Below are 21356 nucleotides of genomic sequence, written 5' to 3'. Positions count from 1 at the left end.
GGTAATGAATTGCTTGCTAATCACAGCCATCCCATTCAGAGTAGGAATAGAGGAAGATAAATGGGAACAGTAGAGAGAATAAAATCAACGCTGGAACTGGAAGATGCAAAACGCAGCGTGCTAGAAATCATGAAGAATCCTGGAAATGGTCAGCAGGATACTTATCCAGGCAGCCCATGTTGATTCATTACCTTCAGTTAGATTGGCAACAATAGTATTTGTTACATAGAAACATAGAAAATAGGTGCAGGAGGATGCCATTTGGCCCTTTGAGCCAGCACTGTCATTCATTGTGGTCATGGATGTTCATCTACAATCAGTACCCTGTGCCTGCCTTCTCCCCATATCCATTGATTCCACTAGCCCCTAGAGCTCTATCTAACTCTCTTTTAAATTCATCCAGTGAATTGGCCTCCACTGCCTTCTGCTAATCCCACAATTTCACAACTGTCTGGGTGAAAAAGTTTCTTCTCAACTCAGTTTTCAATGGCCTCCCCTTTATTCTTCGACTGTGTCCCCTGGTTCTGGACTCCCCCAACATTGGGAATATTTTTCCTGCATCTAGCTTGTCTAGTCCTTTTATGATTTTATACGTCTCTATAAGATCCCCTCTCACCCTTCTAAATTCCAGTGAATACAAGCCTCATCTTTCCAATCTTTCCTCATATGACAGTCCCTCCATCCCAGGGATTAACCTCGTGAACCTACATTGCACTGCCTCAATAGCAAGGACGTCCTTCCTCAAATTAGGAGACTAAAACTGCACACAATACTCCAGATGTGGTCTCATCAGGGCCCTATACAACTGCAGAAGGACTTCTTTGCTCCTGTTTCAACCAGATAATCACCGCATTATGGAAAAGGTCTTTGTTCACCCCTTGCTTCCCTTTCCCTGCGACTTGAAACACGGTCTGATGATAGATTTTGATGTAGAACAGTAAATCTGCTCCTTTCTACACAGGTACTGAATATATCACGCCTTTTGTATTTGTTTTTAAACAGATTTCTATTGCCTGCAGTTATCCTTTTTCTCAGCAGCAGAAATAGAGTGATTCCAAGAGGAAGCAAGGGATTCTCTGATGCGTGACTTGCCTTCCGATTCTCCAAACATTTCCTCTCATTTATAAGACACAAGTCAGTAATGTGACTGGACACTCTCCAGTTGCTGTGATAAGTGATACTCCAACAATCTTCAGCAACCTCAAAGCCAACAGATAACTTGTACAGCATCACAACATATGCTGTTTTGCACGATGCACTGGGGCAAATTGCCTACGACTATTTTGTTTTTATCCATGACTTCTGCTGCCAAGATGGACAAGACCAGCAGGCACTTGTGAAACTACCACTCTTAAGATGCACACAATCCTGATGTGGATATATAGTTGTAGATATATATTTCTGTTCTAGTAGAAGCTGAAATGATCCTGCAATGATCACAAGCTGCTGCACACAAGCCAAGGCAGTTATTGTTAATATCATTCAATCATTCAATGCAATCATGGCCATGAAATCAAAATTCCAGAAAATCTATAAAACATGCATATGATTTTTTTTAAATTAAACTTGGAAACATCAAAGTTTGCTTCACAAAATGCTGGAGTAACTCAGCAGGTCAGGCAGCATCTCAGGAGAGAAGGAATGGGTGACATTTCGGGTCGAGACCCTTCTTCAGACTGATGTCAGGGGGACGGGATAAAGGAAGGATATAGGTGGAGACAGGTGGAGAAATATTTCGCCTGGGCAGCTTGCAGCCCAGTGGTATGAACATCGACTTCTCCCACTTTAGATAGTTCCTCTGTCCCTCTCTTCCCCTCCCCCTTCCCAGATCTCCCTCTATCTTTCTGTCTCCACCTATATCCTTCCTTTATCCCGCCCCCCCGACATCAGTCTGAAGAAGGGTCTCGACCCGAAACGTCAGCCATTCCTTCTCTCCTGAGATGCTGCTTGACCTGCTGAGTTACTCCAGCATTTTGTGAATAAATACCTTCGATTTGTACCAGCATCTGCAGTTATTGTCTTATACTAAAGTTTGCTTCTAGATCCTTTATTCTTTTGTCCTTGTTTATAATACAGTCCACCCTGGTTATTAGGGACCTCTTTATAACGGAGTTAAGTTATAGAGGACGGAGAGGCCCCACAGTAATCAGACACCATCCATTGTCTCTTTAAGAACACAGGCTGCTAGTTACACTGCGGGAGGCCACAGAAATTGACAAGCGATTGCTTCGATCGCCACTATGCAATGATACTCCATCGAACAATGTAACAAACAGCCATTAGTATGTTTAGCTTGCAGTAACAAATATCAATTTTTAGCTGTTAAGAAGAATTTTGTATTTGAAGAAAACTCGGTGTTTCACGGAGTGACCGTTGGGTAGCTGGAGCGAATCCCTTACCCGGTTATAGCAGACTATCGGCAATAACCCCCCTCCCACCCCCAAGGTCTGTTAAGATCTTCAGATTAAATTTTTAGTGTAAATTTCTAGTTGAAATCTGCAAGCAACTGGAGTGTTAAAATACACAAATGAATCAATTAATCTATGAAGGGATCACAAAATGTTATTTGTTTTCTTAATTGCATTCTAATTATAATCAAAATTTCATTCTGAAACATTGCTTTCCTTTCAGAAAACCCCCCCTGAATTTCTGTTAGGCAATCCCAACAGGCTGCTTCATACTTACTTCTTGGGAGCTCGGTCCACTTTGGAGCTGCGGCCCATTCTTTTGTAACAGATCAGAATCTTCAGAGAGTTTTTCCTCATCTTCTTCTTGTATGGGCGAAGATGGAGATCGCAGGCTGCTAAAATGATGGTATATATTTTAAATTAGACTTCATTTGCTTTCAAATGTGCAACGTAGACATAGAAAACGTCAACTGATTAGCACAGCGCTCTGTGCACAAACCTCCACAGTGTGCCAGAGTCCCGCAGTAAAGAGTAAAAAAAGACACAAAGTGCTGGAGTAATTCAGCAGGGCCGGCAGCGTCCCTGGAGAACATGGATGGATGGATGATGTTTTGGGTCAGAAACCTTCTTCACAACCTTAATTGTGTTCCCTTTCAATTTCCATAACTACAAAACGATTGTTTCGAGTGCACTCAACAAAATTTAAGCACCGACAATCCTCTAGAGAACATCATTCCAACGATTCAGTCTTCAACCTAATCAGCTTCGCCCATCTCTGTATGGATTCTCTCCTCACAATGATCTCTCCTTTTAATGATTTTAAATTTCCCCTTTTCATGCTTCATTTCCTTCTCTTCATTCTGCTCTTTTAAATGGAGTTGGCCTGCTGCCTCACAGACCCAGCAACCCAGGTTTAATCAAAGTCACTGGTGTTATCTGTGCAGAGTTTGGAAAGTTTGCACCATCTTCTCACAATGAGTTTCCTTTGGATGACTCAATTTCCTGCAGTCTCCCAAAGGCCTGAAAGTTAATTGACCACTGTTAGCTGCCTCAGGTGGTAGAATCTGAGAGGAGAATCGATGTGAGCGAATGTGAGAACATAAATAGGATCTATGTAGGATTATGTTGTTGCTGTTGTTCGTCCTTCGGGTTCGAAGATGACCATGGCTTCACTTTCAGTTGGAGGATTGGTGACTGTGGGTCCGGAAGTGACTGGTGAGGCCAATCCGGGCCCGGAAGGCACGCCCACACGTAGGGCACAAGTGGATGGGTGCTGCATTGGAAGTGGAGGTAGCCCGGGCCTTGTGCGCGGTGCATTTCCTCTGGGCCTCTGCAGTGTTGAAGGTTGGCACAGACTTGGTGAGCCGAGGAGACCCTTCCTATGGTGTATGACTCTTATTACCCCGCATTGTGTAGGGGACACTATTTATCCCCCAAATCATGAAGCATTTAATCAGTGCAATACTAATGAAATTAACCATTGCGGGAGGTTAAGGTGTAAATCCATTTAAACTGTAACTTCAGGTATTGGGAATTGTGGCATAACAAACAAAATGCAAGTTGATCAGGAATGTTGGACACTTACCTTTCAGAGGATTTGCTCAGTTTGGGCTTTTGGGGACAGTTATCCACCATCCTATCTATTGCTGATAGCTGTCTGCTGGATGGAGACAAACCATCTCCAATTCCAGAATAGTTTATTTCTTCATATAACGGAGCCGGAGGGATAGACGGAGAAACTGATCGCAATCCATTTAAAGCCTCCAAAAGGGAAACTGGCTCAAATCCAGGGGGAACATGGTCAGATGTCTAGAAATACAGAATAATCAAGTTAGCAATGAATTACTCTCAATAACCTATTAAAAGAAAAGTATAGGGAATAAAAGCAAACTAAAGCAAAGCACTACATTTTAAATGTCTATCCGTGACAGATCTTAAAGTTTTACCTCACGCAATAAATATGTTAAATGTTAAATTTAATCCAAATTTGCTTTTTTTTGTTGCCATTTACCACCAATGGAAAATGTCAGAAGAGTAAATTTACTCAGAAAAGTGAGGCTGCATCCAATCTGTTAAACAAATGATTCACAGCTGAGCTTTATTTATGAACTGCAAGTCAATTCAATTGACATTAATCTGAGGCCTTTAAGATGCAAGACCCATTTATGTTAAAGGGTGCAAAATGGTAGCATTTGAAACAGGTATCCGATATAAATTTAAAGAAAAATGAAAGTATAAAGGTGGAGGAGTTTAAGGAAGGAAGTTTCAGAGTGATGGAAGGTTCTTCCACCAGTGTGACAAATCAAGTCATTGCGCAAAATGGAGTGATAATGGAGTTAAGGTTTATGAGCATTTGAAAATTAGGAACTAATTTTGAAATAAAGACCTTATAACCATCTGCCACAATCAGCAAGATTTATTTATTGAGAGAAAAGCACAAATTGTTAACTGAACTAATGAACACAATTAAATCAACAGACTCTCAGATTAACAAATGGTCTTTGGAAATTCTTATTTCTACAGATTGATTTTGTTTGTTTTTAGCGTACACAACGGCACTAAAATAAATATTCGTCTCTGTAGTCAATAGATCTTCAATGTACACAGGCATAGAGTTTATATCACAGCTTCTGTACATGCATTATGTTTTTTTGTAATTTAAAAGCGTCCAAATTTGATCAATATAATTTTACTTCCCTAAAATTTGATGCTAACCCTCATGACTATACTTTAATTTGCCTTCATACATGGGGTGTGCACATTCCTGGCATTATTGCCCATCCCTAATTGCTCTTGAGGTTGTGGTGAGAACTTCAAGGCACCTTGGTGGCAAGATGCCTTGTTGAATATTCCTGCTCTTATGATGAATAATTATTCATTGTTAAGACACAAAAAGCTGGAGTAACCATACGGGCCAGAGAGCATCTCTGGAGAAAAGGAATAGATGACGTTTCGGGTCGAGACCCTGCTTCAGACTCGTCTGGACTCATCTGAAGAAGGGTCTCGAGCAGAAACGTCACCTATTCCTTTTCTCCAGAGATTCTGCCTGACCCGCTGAGTTACTCCAACCTTTTGCATCTATCTTCGGTTTAAAGCAGCATCTGCACTTCCGTCCCACACAATTATTCAATGTTGACAGGCAGGAGATTCCTGGATTTTAACACACTGAAGATGGTGACATGGACAGGAACTCCCAAAGACCATTTCAATTCATGATATGCTACCCACCCTCTTGGTCTTTGTAGGAGATGGAGGTCTTTCCACCCAAATCCTGGAACTCCACCAAACAACACCATGGGAGTACCTTCATCATAGGTATTGCAGAGGTTCAAGGCAACAGCTCACTGCTACCTCCCCAAGGTTATTAGGGATGGGGTAACAAATGCACATCCCAAAAAAATGAATAGAAAGGGAAGGATGTGGTCACAGGAAATGCTAACAAAAAACATTTAGTACAAGTTATTGCAATGCATTTTGTAGTTGGTACACAATGCAACAACAATCCTAGTGTTGGAGAAAGGACTGAATATTTAACTTGGTGGAAAGCTTGTCAGTCAACAAGCAGCTTTGATGTGGATGTTGTTGTGCTAAATGTCATTGTTCCGTTTAGTAATCAAGTCCAGAATATTTAGCAATCTAAGTACAGAATATTCCCTTCCGCTAACATTTATTAGAAGTTGAAAAGACTTTGGCAATTCAAGAGATTCATTCAGACCATGGAGAATGCCTAAGCTTGTAAGTACTCTTTAAGTCACAACGTAAAAGGCACTGTTCTGCTATGTCCAACCTGCAAGTGGATCAAAACCAACATAGATGGAAATCCAGGACATTGCCTGAAATCTTTGAATCTGGGCATGTAAATCAGCCACATCAGACTGCAGCTTGAATAATCCATTGGATAGCTCTCCCAACTTGGCAGAAATCAACTGATGTTATGTGCATGCAACCTCTCCCGTGAGATGCAATGCTTGGAAACAAATTAATGTAATTCCTTACAACAGGCCCAACTTGGAATGCATTAGGACCAGGGCATTTTGATTAGTGACAACCAATGGCATAACAAAAACATGACATATTCATGCAGAAAACTTTCGTAATAATAATTAATGCCAGACATTGCGCCTTCAAAATGAGTATCAATTAAACACGCATGTGTTTTAAATTTTTCTTATCATATTCTTAAAGGCAAATATAAAATAATAAGTCAATGGCCTAATAGGCTTACCGAATGATCGTCGTGATCCATGGTCTGTGCCAAGACAGGACTGAATGATACTGGTGACAAAGCCCCAGTCCTTTTTCTCACAGCTCGGATTTGCAACAATGCTCGAAATGCTGTGGATAGAAGATCTTTTCATTATATACTGCACATGAATGGCAATTTTATGAATTATTTTATCAGGTATATTTAACATACACAACCTTTGTATCTTTTCATGTGGGTATATTGCTGAGACATCATGGCTAAAATATTTAAATGTTAAGTACACACAATAGTTGTGTCAAATACACTGTCCAATACTAAAGTTCTAAGTCACCTTTAATATAAAGAATGCACGTTCATGCCAATTTTTTAACCAGATGGCAATCGCTGCCATGCAAAAGAATACATGCAATACTTTGCTTCTGTGTCCACTTATAAACAAGGTCAAAAAGCTGATGGAGCTTCAGCCATCTGGTCTCCCAAACAGGCCGCCAAGGCAGATGCAAAGGGGGGTGGTTCTGGGACGCCAGAACGCACCGCTGAGCCTACTGGAGATGTCGTGGGCCCAGTCAGCGAAACGTTAATGAAAGTAGGAGCCCACTTGATAACCCCAAAGACGTGTCTGCCCAGCCTTTCTCAACGTCGGAGGAGCGTAGGTGAGTGCTTAAGCCTTCCATCACCACCGAGAGCAAGTTAAGAGGTGGCACTTTGGATTTTCACATCACGTCCTGTGTATTTGAAAACATGCTTCTGTGTCTACTTATCAACAAGGTCAAAAAGCTGATGGAGCTTCAGCCTCACAGCACCAGTGACTTGGTTCAGCGCTGTCCTCTGGTGTTTGTGTGTGGAGTTTGCAGGTTCTCTCCGTGGCTATATGACTGGCGCTTGGTTTTCCTCCCACGTCCTACACACGTGGCTATTATAAATTGCCACTGAAAGGTGGACGAATGGCAGAATCTGGCTGAAGTTGATGGGAACATGTGGAAAATAAAATGGGATTAGAGCAAGACTGGCATGATGCTGAACTTTAGAACTTTAGTATTGGACAGTGTATTTGACACAACTATTGTGTGTACTTAACATTTAAATATTTTAGCCATGATGTCTCAGCAATATAACCACATCAGGGGGAGGCTGAAGGGCACATTTCCATGCTGAACGAATCTGAGAGGCATGTTCCTCCAAGGATTAGGTAATTTAAGGTGAAAATGAGGGGAAATTTCATCAATCGAATTGTCAATTGACATTGGCGAATCGTTGCAAATCTCTTTCCTGGAGGGCTGTGGAGCCTCACATATTAATTGCCTTCCAAACAGAGATTGGTTGATTTATGGATATTAAAGGGATCCAGGAATACAGAGATAGTGCAGGAAACATGGCGTGGAGCTAGAAAGATCAAACATGATCTCGTTTATTGGTGGAGAAGCCCACAGATCATAGGGCCTATTCCCACTCCTATTTCAATGTTCTTAAGCAATGATGATCTCAGAATATGTGGATGTTGTTGTGCTAAATGTCATTGTTCCATTTAAGCCATCAAGTACAGAATATGAGGATGTCAGACACAATTTAACTGGTGATTTCTAGCTAAATAACCTTGAAATGCTCACTATCTAAACTCATTCATAAAAAGTCAATTAGGCTAGGTAATCGCAGATAATGGAGTTATCTATACACCGTCTCATTTACTCCAGTTAGTAAAATATATAGTATAAATTTTCCTGCATGATTATCTTGTATAAAGGATTTTTAATTCGTTTCATAAAGATCGATTTTTGAAGAGAAAGAAGAGTGAGTGGGGTGGCAGCATGCCGCAGCTGGGAGAGATGCTGCCTCACGGTGCCAGAGACCAGTGTTCGATCCTGACCTCGGGTGCTCGCGCGGTGGAGTTTGTATATTCTTCTTGTGACTGTGTGGGTTTTCTCTGGGTGCTCCGGTTTCCTCCCTCATCCCGAAGGGAATATTACATATTCTGTTGACATATTCTGTTGTGCTGCTGCAAGTGAGAATATCATTGTCCTCTCCGGGACATATTTTTTTAGATTTAGATTTAGATTTAGAGATACAGCGCAGAAACAGGCCCTTTGGCCCACCGGGACCGCGCCGCCCAGCGATCCCCGCACACTAACACTATCCTACACCCACTAGGGACAATTTTTACATTTGCCCAGCCAATTAAGATCTCGGAGAAAACCCACGCAGGTCACGGGGAGAACGTACAAACTCCGTAAAGACCGCGCTGCATTCGCTGTAAGGCAGCAACTCTACCGCTGCGCCACCGTGCCGTTATGACAATAAAACACTCTTGACTCTTTTTTTCTAAGTTAACTTGTCTCTGTAAATTGACCTAAATATGCATAGGGAGTGGGTGATAAAGTGGGATAACATGGAATCGGTGTGAATGATCAGCATAGGCTCAGTGGGCCGAAGGGCCTGTTCCCATGCTGTATCTGTAAAAACAAAAAATATTCTGATTCCCTTAACATGTTGCACACCAACCTTCACCAATTCTCTTGCTTTATCTTAAAATCAATCGCGTGATGATAAAGTATTGCAATACTTACGTAGCCTGCAGATAGGACAGTTATTAGCCTGGTAACGTAGTGTATCTGCACAGGTGCTGCACAAGCACAGATGTCTGCAGGGTAGGATTAAAGTGTCCCGCAGATCAGACAAGCACACAACACACTCATTGCTGTTGTCACTGTTCTCATCATCTGAAGGCTGCAAAGGAAGACATTTTATAAATCAATAGGAGTCATTACTTTCTCAGCGATTCACAGCTAAACCATGTGTCATGTATCCAAACATTTTCAGGCACAAGAAGCTATTCTCTGAATTCTTCCTGACTGTGTGCATCAGTCGGAATCACAGTTCGGTTTTAAAATGATTGTTTTGCCAGATGAACCCATGAGATTAATACTTAAAAGTAATTTCTTGTTTAGCACTAATACAAGTCCACCACCGATTTTCCAACGACTGGTGGTTCCCCCCCCCTCCCCACCCCGTTCCATAGCTGACTTCCGAGGCCAAGCTTGGGGGCTATTATCCCCCCTCCCCCCCCCCCTCCAAAGGCCATGACTTCTGTTGGTCCAGCAAAACTGACAATCCATAAAGGCTCTGGAAACAAGGCTGCCGGAAAATCGGTGGTAGACCTGTCCGCTTTAAACTTTACTGTCTACGCTAACCATTGGAAAAATATTACAATTTATGACAATAGACAATAGACAATAGACAATAGGTGCAGGAGTAGGCCATTCGGCCCTTCGAGCCAGCACCGGCATTCAATGTGATCATGGCTGATCATTCTCAATCAGTACTCCGTTCCTGCTTTCTCCCCATACCCCCTGACTCCGCTATCCTTACGAGCTCTATCTAGCTCTCTCTTGAATGTATTCAGAGAATTGGCCTCCACTGCCCTCCGAGGCAGAGAATTCCACAGATTCACAACTCTCTGACTAAAAAAGTTTTTCCTCATCTCTGTTCTAAATGGCCTACCCTTTATTCTTAAACTGTGGCCCCTGGTTCTGGACTCCCCCAACATTGGGAACATGTTTCCTGCCTCTAACGTGTCCAACCCCTTAATAATCTTAAACGTTTCGATAAGATCCCCTCTCATCCTTCTAAATTCCAGTGTATAGTCGCTCCAGTCTTTCAACATATGACAGTCCCGTCATTCCAGGAATTAACCTAGTAAACCTACGCTGCACGCCCTCAATAGCAAGAATATCCTTCCTCAAATTGGGAGACCAAAACTGCACACAGTACTCCAGGTGCGGTCTCACTAGGGCCCTGTACAACTGCAGAAGGACCTCTTTGCTCCTATACTCAACTCCTCTTGTTATGAAGGCCAACATTCCATTGGCTTTCTTCACTGCCTGCTGTACCTGCATGCTTCCTTTCAGTGACTGATGCACTAAGACACCCAGATCATATTGTACGTCCCCTTTTCCTAACTTGACACCATTCAGATAATAATCTGCCTTCCTATTCTTACCACCAAAGTGGATAACCTCACACTTATCTACATTAAACTGCATCTGCCATGCATCCGCCCACTCACACATCCTGTCCAAGTCACCCTGCAACCTCATAGCATCTTCCTCACAGTTCACACTGCCACCTAGCTTTGTATCATCTGCAAATTTGCTAATGGTACTTTTAATCCCTTCATCCAAGTCATTGATGTATATTGTAAATAGCAGCGGTCCCAACACCGAGCCTTGCGGTACCCCACTAGTCACTGCCTGCCATTCTGAAAGGGACCCATTTATATCAAATATATAACAATTTATTTCAAAATAAACATGAATTCCGTGCCTACTCTTAACAGTAAATTTTCAGATTTTTAAGTAAAAGTGTATTGTGTCTGGAAGACAACGCATATTTTATGACATAAAAAACGAGAACCAATATTAACTGAAAATAAAGCATAACTATTAAATCCAAAGCAAGGTAATTAAGTGAGGACACTGGAAAATGGTACCTTTGTTTCTTGGTTATTCTTATTTTCAATACCATATATTTCTTGTAATAAATAACTGACTCGGTCAACCTGCAAAAGAGACAAACAGAAATACATTTGGGATAAAATCAGAAACATGACTGATGTATACCTAGACTAAAACATTCCATGTATCGTTGATGGAATTCCAACTCAGTCATTTGAACTCTAATCCTTCCAAGATTATTTAGAAGGTTTAAAACCTTAACATTGTCTTTAATAGGGAGATTTAACTTCAGCTATTTCGTAAGGTTTGCCTCCAATCATTCACGCACTTTCACTTCGTATCAACACGAGAAACAGGAAAATAATAGGGTTTGCTCTATCATTCGATAAGATCGTGCCTTTTCTTCAACTTTAACGACCATTAATTACTCCTTTTGTAAAAGGAAATGAGCATGTAAGAGAGATAAAGTTGCAAATCTGCAGGGAAATAAGATTAGGAGAAACATGGACTGATGGGATTGCGTAGGAAAGAACTGCAGACGCTGGTTTAAACCAAAGATTGACACAAGAAGCTGGAGTCTCGACCCAAAACGTCACCCATTCCTTCCCTCCAGAGATACTGCCGCTGAGTTACTCCAGCTTTTTGTGTCTATCTTCGAACTGATGGGATTGATGGGCCAGCATGGGCATAATGTGCTGAATGGCCTTCTTCTTTGATTTATTAAGTAAGAAGATACTGGCCAGCCTAGGAGCACATTGAGAATGTTGTTTCCGAACATTTTGACAGAATAAAAACAACATTCATCTCAACAACTAGTACTGTTACTCATTTCCTTCAAGATACAAAATTAGATTTTGTTGTTCGGCATTGCTCATAGCTGTTCAAGCCCTCCGACGTAGTTTGGAAATTCTGCATGATAGGGCATAGTTTTACTAGGCTTTCATCTGCTTTTTTTCAAATGTGAAGCATTTACAAGTATTCACAGCAGGGGGCAGAAACACACCATGCTTCTGTTCTTATAGTACAAGATGTAAGATAATCAACATGTACTGTGTGCTCAGTATCCTGCTGAGAGATTTGCTAAAGTTCTTGTTAATAGGCCTGCACAATTTTTTTGTGCATTTGCTTGCATTATCAGAATAAGGACCATTTAACATTTTGACACTTAATTCACGGAAGAACTAATTTTATGAATTTTAGATTACTTTGAGGTATTTATATTCTCCAGTGACATGTCCCTAGAAAAATTATCATAAGACTTTGGCGAACGGTTGTACTGGCATTGAGCATTTTAACCCCTACAGAGAATGATACAATAATGAACCAAATGCAATCGAAACAAGTTACTAATTTCTGGAATTGTAAAAGACAGAACAACCAAAAACCTGTGTCCACTCATCTACTCAGTTATTGTCATCCATTGCAATAGTTTACATTGAAAATAAGATTAATAAAGTAAGGACTCCTACAATATCACAGCACAAATTTCATCCCATCAAATCTGCACCATTTACTTTGGAAACCACCCGTTTATTCCTAATCTCTGGCTCCTCCCTAGCAATTGTAAAATCACACTTAAAGCCAGTGCTTTTCACTTATCTTTGATTAATTTGTTCAATGTGCCATCTACATCTCTTGTTTCCCCTTCCCAGACTCTCAGACTGAAGAAGGGTCTCGACCCTAATCAGCACCCATTTCTTTTTCTCTAGAGATGCTGCTTGATCCGCTGAGTTACTCCAGCTTTTTGTGTCTATCTGCAATGACCACATCCCTCTCCCCTGCCACAGTGCAAGCTTTAGTTTAGTCTCTTTAAATGTATGGAACCTAGGTACAAGTAGAGCTCTCGGAGAAGACAGACTGCTGGGTTCTTCCGCTGAGCTCAAAATAAGAAAGGTGCAATCACTCCCAATAGCTAGAGGCAGAGAGAGGAATCGATATGTAGATAAGTTATGGAAAGATTTTAAAGCGACAGGGTGCCATAGTGGATGGCTTTGACTTCCCATTATTAACTGCGATTTCCATAGTGCAAGAGACTTAGTCAGGGCAGAATTTGTTAGTGCATACAAGCAGGTTTATTGAAAGAGTGGTACAGTGGATAGTCCCGGAGTCATATTGGATCTTGTATTGAGAAACGAGCACAGCCAGACCACTGGTGCTTCAATGGGAGAGTGTTTTAGGAACAGTGATCACAACTCCATAGGTTTTTAAGACAGTTACGAACATGGCTAGGTCTGGCCTTTCCAGGTAAACCACTAATTTAGGAAAGGACAAATTACAAAGTTATTAGACAGGAGCCTGGGCGAGTAAATTGGGAACGGCTGTTTTTTGGATAAGTCCACAGCTGATGTGTTGGGAGTCTTTTAAAGACTAACTGATCAGAGTTCAAGACTGGTATGTTCCTCTAAGGAGGAGGGATAAAGAAACCAAGGTAAAGGAATTTTGAATGACGAGTGGAGTTCAGAACAAAGCATATGTAAGATTCATAACGATGGAATCAGACTGGGCCTTTGAGGAATATATAAAGAAAACAGGAAAAAACACACACAAGGAATTAAGAGGACCAGAAGCAGCCATGAAATGTCACTGGCAGGTGGGATTAAACAGAATTTCAAGGCATTATATTGATATAACAAGAGAGTAACTGGGGAGAGGGTGGGATCACTCGAGGCCAAAGAGTGAAGTTATACTTAGAGGATTTAGGCAAGGTACTAAATGAGTACTTTGCATCGATATATACCAAGGAGAAGGACATGGAGGATATATATAGCGATCAACACAGGGTATTCTGATGTAGTTAATGTAATGTTGTGTAGACACACACAATTTAACACACAATTGCGTCAGAGGAGACTAAATAGCAAGATAGAAGCTAGTAAAAATAGACGGAACTGAGCCATTAGAAATCAACACTCATCCAACAACATAAAATGCATTCAGATTCTCAAAAAAAAATTAGTCAAAGACTTGAAATTATAATTTCAACTGACTTTGTTTTTTTTGTTGCACCCCACAGCTGCCACCCACCAATGTAAAGGGAAGGCAATGGTAACAGCATTTCTCAACTAGCACTTGCACTAGAAATAAAACTCCCAGCTGTGGCAAGATTTCAGTCATCACCTCCGCAGGCAAATCACATAATATATATTGTAACTGTTGAACGAGCATTTTAGTTTTTCTTTAATTGAAATCACTGATTAAGCAGCCTAATCCCAATGTCTTTTTACTCTGCATTATACAAAAAGGCAGAGCCATCTGGATAAGGTCCCACCGCACAGCTTCTTCTACATATTTCATATTACTGGGATCAATCCTTTCAAAATGTGCCTCGAATTGTAATTTAGTTTGTCTCTGAAAATTGCAAAATTGCAATTAGAAACATGAATTCAAAATTATTTATTTTAAGAGGAAGAAAAATTCTACATGGAGCATGTGCAAGATAATTGACTCAAAATTGTTTGGGAATAATTAGTGTGCTGAAAAGGCAAGTTTTAAGTGTGTTGGTAAAATTTTCTTATTCAAATTCAATGGAGAGATTGGAAAAGATAAATCATACATTGGCTCTTCAGATACATTTTAAATATTCTACGTTAAAATATTTCTTAACGCCAAATTCCCTAAAATATTTTATTGCATTTTTTCATGGAGGAATTAAGTCACCAACTTCAACAAAAATTGCTGTTTTCATAACTACATTTAAATTCCCCAAAGGAAAATTAGGTCAGTTAGGGATTATTCAATTCGAAGACTATAAAGAAGAAAATCCTCCAAATTATTACCAACTTGTTTTGTAATTCTTCAAATACCTCAAGATTCTGGCTAAGTACGTCCCATATGCTGATCTCAACTGTAATATGCATGTGCCAATATTGTTTGAAAGAGTAACCTTGTTCCCCATAAGTTCAGACTAAATTATAGACACTTTATTTTCTTGCCTAATTCTGATGAAATTTACCTTAAAGAGACGAGTGCCATTTTATGAATGAACTTTGTTTTGTCTTTCATGGATGTGTGTTTATTAATTTTCTAAACAATGCTTCATACTATGTGGTAAAATACCAGGGTTGAACAAAAGAACGATGGTAGGGAAATTCACTTTGGCCTTCTGCAGCCAAGTCGACGATTAGGCTTTGGATCTCATTGGCACACAGCAGATAGTTGAGCATCCAGCTACAAGATGTTAGCATGAGATCAACTTTCATTACATTTCCTTTTGGGAACAGCTTTCGGGTAGTTCTTAAGAGGGGCATGGAGTGAATAAGCAGGACCACTGCCGACTTGGATCAAACACTCCTGAACAGGTTAATACATTTAGTGTAAGAAAATAATTGCAGATGCTGGTACAAATCGAAGGTATTTATTCACAAAATGCTGGAGTAACTCAGCAGGTCAGGCAGCAACTCAGGAGAGAAGGAATGGGTGACGTTTCGGGTCGAGACCCTTCTTCAGACTGACCTGAAGAAGGGTCTCGACCCGAAACGTCACCCATTCCTTCTCTCCTGAGTTGCTGCCTGACCTGCTGAGTTACTCCAGCATTTTGTGAATAAATACCTTAGGTTAATACATTTGCTCACCACCATCCCAATACACATACGCTTACAATACTTACAATCTGCTTTTGCTTTAAGGGCTTCACAGAAAAGCTTCCATCGACGTGCTGCAAGATAAATGAATGAGGTCAACAATAAGCTCAAAGAAATCACTGGCGAATACAAATGTAAAATTCTAGGCACAAAGAACAAGGATTTTAAAAAACCCATTTAATGCTACCCTAACTGGATGACTAAACATCGATGATGTAAACTATTCTCTCAATCAAATCTACAAATATGCAGAGAGTTAGTATGGTGATACCACTAAGAGCTAGAACATTTACACTAAAGAGTAGGAACAGCATAAGCAGATGAACTCCCTGGTGGTACTTGGTTATTACTAAACATCTTGGGTATTGGTTTCTGTAGTATAATTCACTTACTTTAAAAACAAAAGCTCAGTTAAACAGACATTCATCAAATCAGACAAGTTTTGATAATAGCTTTTCATAATATTTCTGGCCGAGGATGAAAGATACTTCAATTCTAAGAGGAAAGAGATGCTTTGGGTTACAGAGAGCTTATGACAGACGATGAATCGCCATTCAAATAAAGTGGATGTCACAAATCCTTGACAAACACTGAGGTTTTTACTGTTGTTGTAACTGTGCATCCACAAACAGCAAACTGCATAAAAGGCCAATTTATCTACTTCACCGATTTTGCCAGAACACCAGGTTTCTTATCTTTTTTAAACAATGCCACGGAATCTGTTACATCCACCTTACCAGAGGTGGAGTCAGACCACATTAAAACAATGGCACAAGCAACAGCAAAACATCCTGGCATCATGTACTTGTTGCTCATTTCTGAAATGCAGCCTGGATTTTGTTTTTCCACTTATTGACAAGGCAACAACTAAAATTAATTTCTGAAGAACTTTGTGTTACAAATCGATGGGAAACTCGAGGGTGGTACAGGGGCGCATCTGGTAGAGCTGCCGCCTTACAGCGCCAGAGACCCAGGTTCAACACTGAGCTCAGGTGCTGACTGTGTGGAGTTTGCATGTTCTCCCTGTATGTGTGGGATTCCTCCGGGTGCTCAGGTTTCCTCTCACGTCCTGAAGTCATGCAGATTTATAGGTTAATTGTAAATTGTCCCTCGTGTGTCGGGAGTGGGGAAGTGGGACAATGTTGAACTAGTGTAAAAGGGCAATCGATAGTTGGCGTGGGCATGGTGGACTGAAGGTCCCATTTCCACGCTGGATTTGTAAAGCAAAACCTTTTTTGACTAAAGTATGTTTCAAAACTATTATAAAACATGCTCACAAGCAATCTATTCTAAAATTGGTCCATCTTTCTCGTCCCATTTTTTGGGAGGGGAAAAAAATGATCTATGACATGCACCCAACCAGCAGGCCAAGAGTACTTGGCCCTCAGGCTTTAGCAGGAATTGCTCAAGTTAATTTATTGAAGGTACTCTGCAAATCATACGAGTCTGAAGAAGGGTCTCGACCCGAAACGTCACCTATTCCTTTTCTCCAGAGATGTTGTCTGACCCACTGACAATTTTTGTGTGTCTATCTTCGGTTCAAACTAGCATCTGCAGTTCTTTCCGACACAAATCATATGGAGTGACCATTTTCACATCCACCACACCATGGCAAAATGAACAGCCATTGATTGCTTGGCTAAAAATTGCAAGCCCATAACAAATAGTAGCCATGAATTTGGATTATTTATGCATTAAAGGCACAGGGATGTCATTTGCATGAATGCCTCACAATGCCCAGCCTGTAATTGCCCTTGACAAAGTGGAGCGAGTCACCTTCTTGCCCCGAATGTGTAGGGCATGGATGAAAAAGTGTGATAACACAGAACCAGTGTGAACAGGTGATGGATGGTTGGCATGGATTTCGTGGGCCAGAGTCTGTTTCCATGCTGTATCTCTTACACCATGAATGGAAGGACCCTAGGGAAGACAGGGGTACAGAGGGACCTTGGAGTACAGGTACACAAGTCCTTGAAGGCAGCAGGACAGGTGGACAGGGTGGTCAACTAAGCTTGCGGTGTTGTTGGCCATGTATTTTCAATCATTTATTACAAATGTTAAAAGGAAGATAATTAAACGCTCTTGTTAGAGCAAGTCTTTCCAAGCCGTCTGTGTGACACAAATGTTACTTGACATTTATCAATCCTGCCTGAATGTTATCAAGGTCTTGCAGTAGGCAGGTTGACTGTTTTATCCAGGGAATGCAAATGGAATTCAATACTGCACCATCAACAAACATCTCCATTCTGACATTGTGAAGGAAAAGTATTTATTAGACTACAAGAATGACCGAGGCAGAGTGCCAATGGCAGAACCTATGTAAAGAATTGGTGAAGCTACTGATGAGAGAGTGAGTGACTGGCAGAGTCATCAAATCAGGACAGCACAGTGGTGCCGCTGCCAGAGCTGCTGCCTCACAGTGCCAGAGACAGGATCAGGATCACAGTGACAGGCTCACAGTGTCAGGATCCATCCTGACCTTGGGTGCCATCCGCGTGGAGTTTGTCTGTACTTCCCATGAGCGCATGCGTTTCTTCCCAATTTCTCCCACATCCCAAAGACATGTGGGTTTGTAAGTTAATTAGCCTCTGTAAATTGCCCCGAATGTGTAGGGCATGGATGAAAAAGTGTGATAACACAGAACCAGTGTGAACAGGTGATGGATGGTTGGCATGGATTTCGTGGGCCAGAGTCTGTTTCCATGCTGTATCTCTTACACCATGAATGGAAGGACCCTAGGGAAGACAGGGGTACAGAGGGACCTTGGAGTACAGGTACACAAGTCCTTGAAGGCAGCAGGACAGGTGGACAGGGTGGTCAAAAAGGCATATGGGTTACTGGCCTTCATTAGCCGGGGCATCGAATATAAAAGTAGGGGGGTAATGATGGAATTGTACAGAACACTGGTGATGCCGCAGCTGGAGTATTGTGTACAGTTCTGGTCACCACATTATAGAAAGGATGTGATAGCTTTGGAGAGGGTGCAGAGGAGATTCACCGGGATGCTGCCAGGGATGAAGGGCGGAGAGACTGAGCAGACTGGGGTTGTTTTCCCTGGAGCAGAGAAGGCTGAGAGGGGACATGATCGAGGTGTACAAGATCATGAGGGGCATAGATAAGGTAGATGGCGGGGAACTTCTTCCACTGGTGGAAGGTTCAACAACGAGGGGACATAGATACAGGGTAAGGGGAGGGAGGTTTCGGGGGGATGTGAGAAAGAACTTTTTCACCCAGATGGTGGTTGGAGTCTGGAACTCACTGCCTGGGGTGGTGGTGGAGGCGGGAACACTCACAACGTTTAAGAGGCATTTGGATGGGCACTTGAAATGCTACAACATTCAGGGCTATGGTCCAAATGCGGGAAAATGGGATTAAAATTAGACTGTGTTTGGTAACGGGCGGCGCGGACACGATGGGCCGAAGGGCCTCTTTCTGTGCTGTAGGACTCTATGACTTTATGACTTTCCATCACTTTTAGTGGGAGTAGGTGGTTGGTTCACTCTTTGTAATGAATGATCCCATTCTGTTCTATTGATACTTCATCTAAATGTTGGATAACATGTAGAAGTGCTAATTTATGAGCTGAAGGGAGGGTGGTAAGTGGTAGATAAGAGATTTATTTGCCACTGCTTTTTTCTCCTAACGCCTTGAAACTGCAGGGTGTTCAGAGTCAATATGAGCAACTTCCAAAGCAACATTGCCAATATGTTTCTGTACTGTTGCCAAGGAAGGATATGTTCTGCCAGGGGTATAGAAGGAAACCATGATCACGATGAAGAATCTTCAATGAAAATTAATAAGTCAGGTTGGGTTTGATATTCACAGGAAAGCTTTTACTTCATGGACTGGGCTTGGGTCGCGCTGTCATTTCCAAACCAATGCTGAGATAGTCTTCATATGTGCTTGGTCATTTATGAAAATTGTTAAGAGTTAATGATATTGCCTTTCATTTAGAATCAGGTATCTAACAGACCAAATATAGAAACAATGAACTGCAGATGCTGATTTATACCAAAGACAGGCACTGGAGTAACTCAGCAGGTCAGTCAGCATCTCCGCAGAAAAAGGATGGGTGACGTTTTGGGTCAGGTTCCTTCTTCAGAATGGAGTCTGAATGCTTCTCCAGGACCCTTATCAAGTCTTAAGGATCCTGACCCGAAAATCACCCCTCCTTTTTCTTCAGAGATGCTGCCTGACCCGCTGCGTTACTCCAGCACTGTGCCCAGCTATCAGACCAAGATAGTAATGCGATATTTTTTCTTCTTAAAAGGACATTGGGGACAAAATGCGCTTTTACGACTATTCGGTAGTTTCACAGTCATCATCACTCATAACACCATTGTCATTTAAAAAAAAATAGATTTAAAATCTCTGATCGGATATGAATGTATCCTAGAATATAAATGGTTCGATGAAGGGTCTTGACCTGAAATGTTGCCTATTCCTTTTCTCTAGAGATGCTGCCTGACCCGCTGAGCTACTCCAGCATTTTGTGTCCATCTTCAATGTAAACCAGCATCTGCAGTTCCTTCTTGCGCATATTAATGTATGTGTCAGTTTAGGCCTTTGGACTACTTAAAGAGTCAGAGAATCATAGAGTGGTGATGTGGAAACAGGCCCTTTGACACCACTTGCCCATCTGCCCACATTTGTTCCATATCCCTCCAAACCTGTCCTATCCATGTACCTGTCTAACTGTTACTTAAATGTTGGGATAGTCCCTGCCTCAACTACCTCCTCCAGCAGCTTGTTCCATACACCCACCACACTTTGTGTGAAAAATGTACCCCTCAGATTCCTATTAAATCTTTTCCCCTTCACCTTGGACCTATGTCCTCTGGTCCTCAATTCACCTACTCTGGGCAAGAGACTCTGTGAGTCTATCCGATCTATTCCTCTCATGATTTTATACACTTGCCTTGCAACGTGATGACTATACTCCTATTCTTAATAAGCATGTATTTCTGCCATAACCATTTTTTAAAAGGAGAGAACTATTGAAGGCTTGTAATGACTGTTAATCTTTACACCACATGACATTTCATTGCCGCTCTTGTTGTTTCAGTGGATGAGTCACTGGCTATTTTTTACATTCTCATTCTGCTTTTGGTGTTTATTGTTTTCCGTTTAGAATCCGGTATTGTGCTAGTGAAACCGTTCCTTATTCAGTTCCTGCACACACCCTACACGGAGTAAGCACTAAGCAGCTTGTAGGTTATTAAAACAGAACAAAAATCACCACCTCAAACGCCTTTTTTCCAGAGTTAGTCTATTTAAAGAAATGGTCCAAGATAACATTTTTTTTAAATCACAATGGTGTCATATAATGCGTAGCACAGCTCACAAATCAATCACTACCAGTAACAAAGAACAATTCATAGTCTTTTTTTTTAATTGGCTGGTGTTTATGGAGAAATCTCAGAGGATTAATGAAAGAGGCTAAAGTTTCAAGTATTGCAATTTTGTACACCAGATGTTTCATGGAATTTTTGAAGAATAAATATTTACATTTTACATGTCCTCAGTTTTTTTTTTAAATAGTCAAATAATTACACCATTTTTTTTTAAATGTGGGGTTTGGGGGAAAAAGAGAAAATGGTAGGTCAAACATCCAAGTGGAAAATCAATCACTTTAGATGTGAGAAGGCAAAGAAAAAAAATGCAGATAATGGAAACCGAAGGGAAACTGAAAAATATTACAGGTGAGGCAGTC

At 41.2% G+C, this 21356-nt stretch overlaps 1 protein-coding gene across 6 annotated transcripts in view; it reads right to left on the bottom strand.

Moving 5' to 3' along the window:
* Positions 1-21356, bottom strand: part of LOC144603908 (E3 ubiquitin-protein ligase MGRN1-like) — a 91069-nt gene that overhangs the window by 20395 nt on the left and 49318 nt on the right. For 5 of the 6 annotated variants that reach the window (XM_078417716.1, XM_078417714.1, XM_078417718.1 and 2 more), the window contains exons 8-13: positions 15670-15717; positions 11099-11167; positions 9177-9336; positions 6634-6743; positions 3994-4217; positions 2686-2803 (exon numbers count right to left, since the gene is read on the bottom strand). In XM_078417716.1, the coding sequence (XP_078273842.1) occupies positions 2686-2803; positions 3994-4217; positions 6634-6743; positions 9177-9336; positions 11099-11167; positions 15670-15717 (729 nt within the window). The remainder of the gene's footprint in view (positions 1-2685; positions 2804-3993; positions 4218-6633; positions 6744-9176; positions 9337-11098; positions 11168-15669; positions 15718-21356) is intronic. The other variant, XM_078417715.1, reaches the window with a different exon arrangement.

This window comes from Rhinoraja longicauda, chromosome 21 (genome assembly GCF_053455715.1).
Source record: "Rhinoraja longicauda isolate Sanriku21f chromosome 21, sRhiLon1.1, whole genome shotgun sequence".
In the NCBI taxonomy this organism is placed as follows: domain Eukaryota; kingdom Metazoa; phylum Chordata; class Chondrichthyes; order Rajiformes; family Arhynchobatidae; genus Rhinoraja; species Rhinoraja longicauda.
Note: the sequence above shows the minus strand (reverse complement) of the source record. Positions and strands in the feature narration are given on the sequence as shown.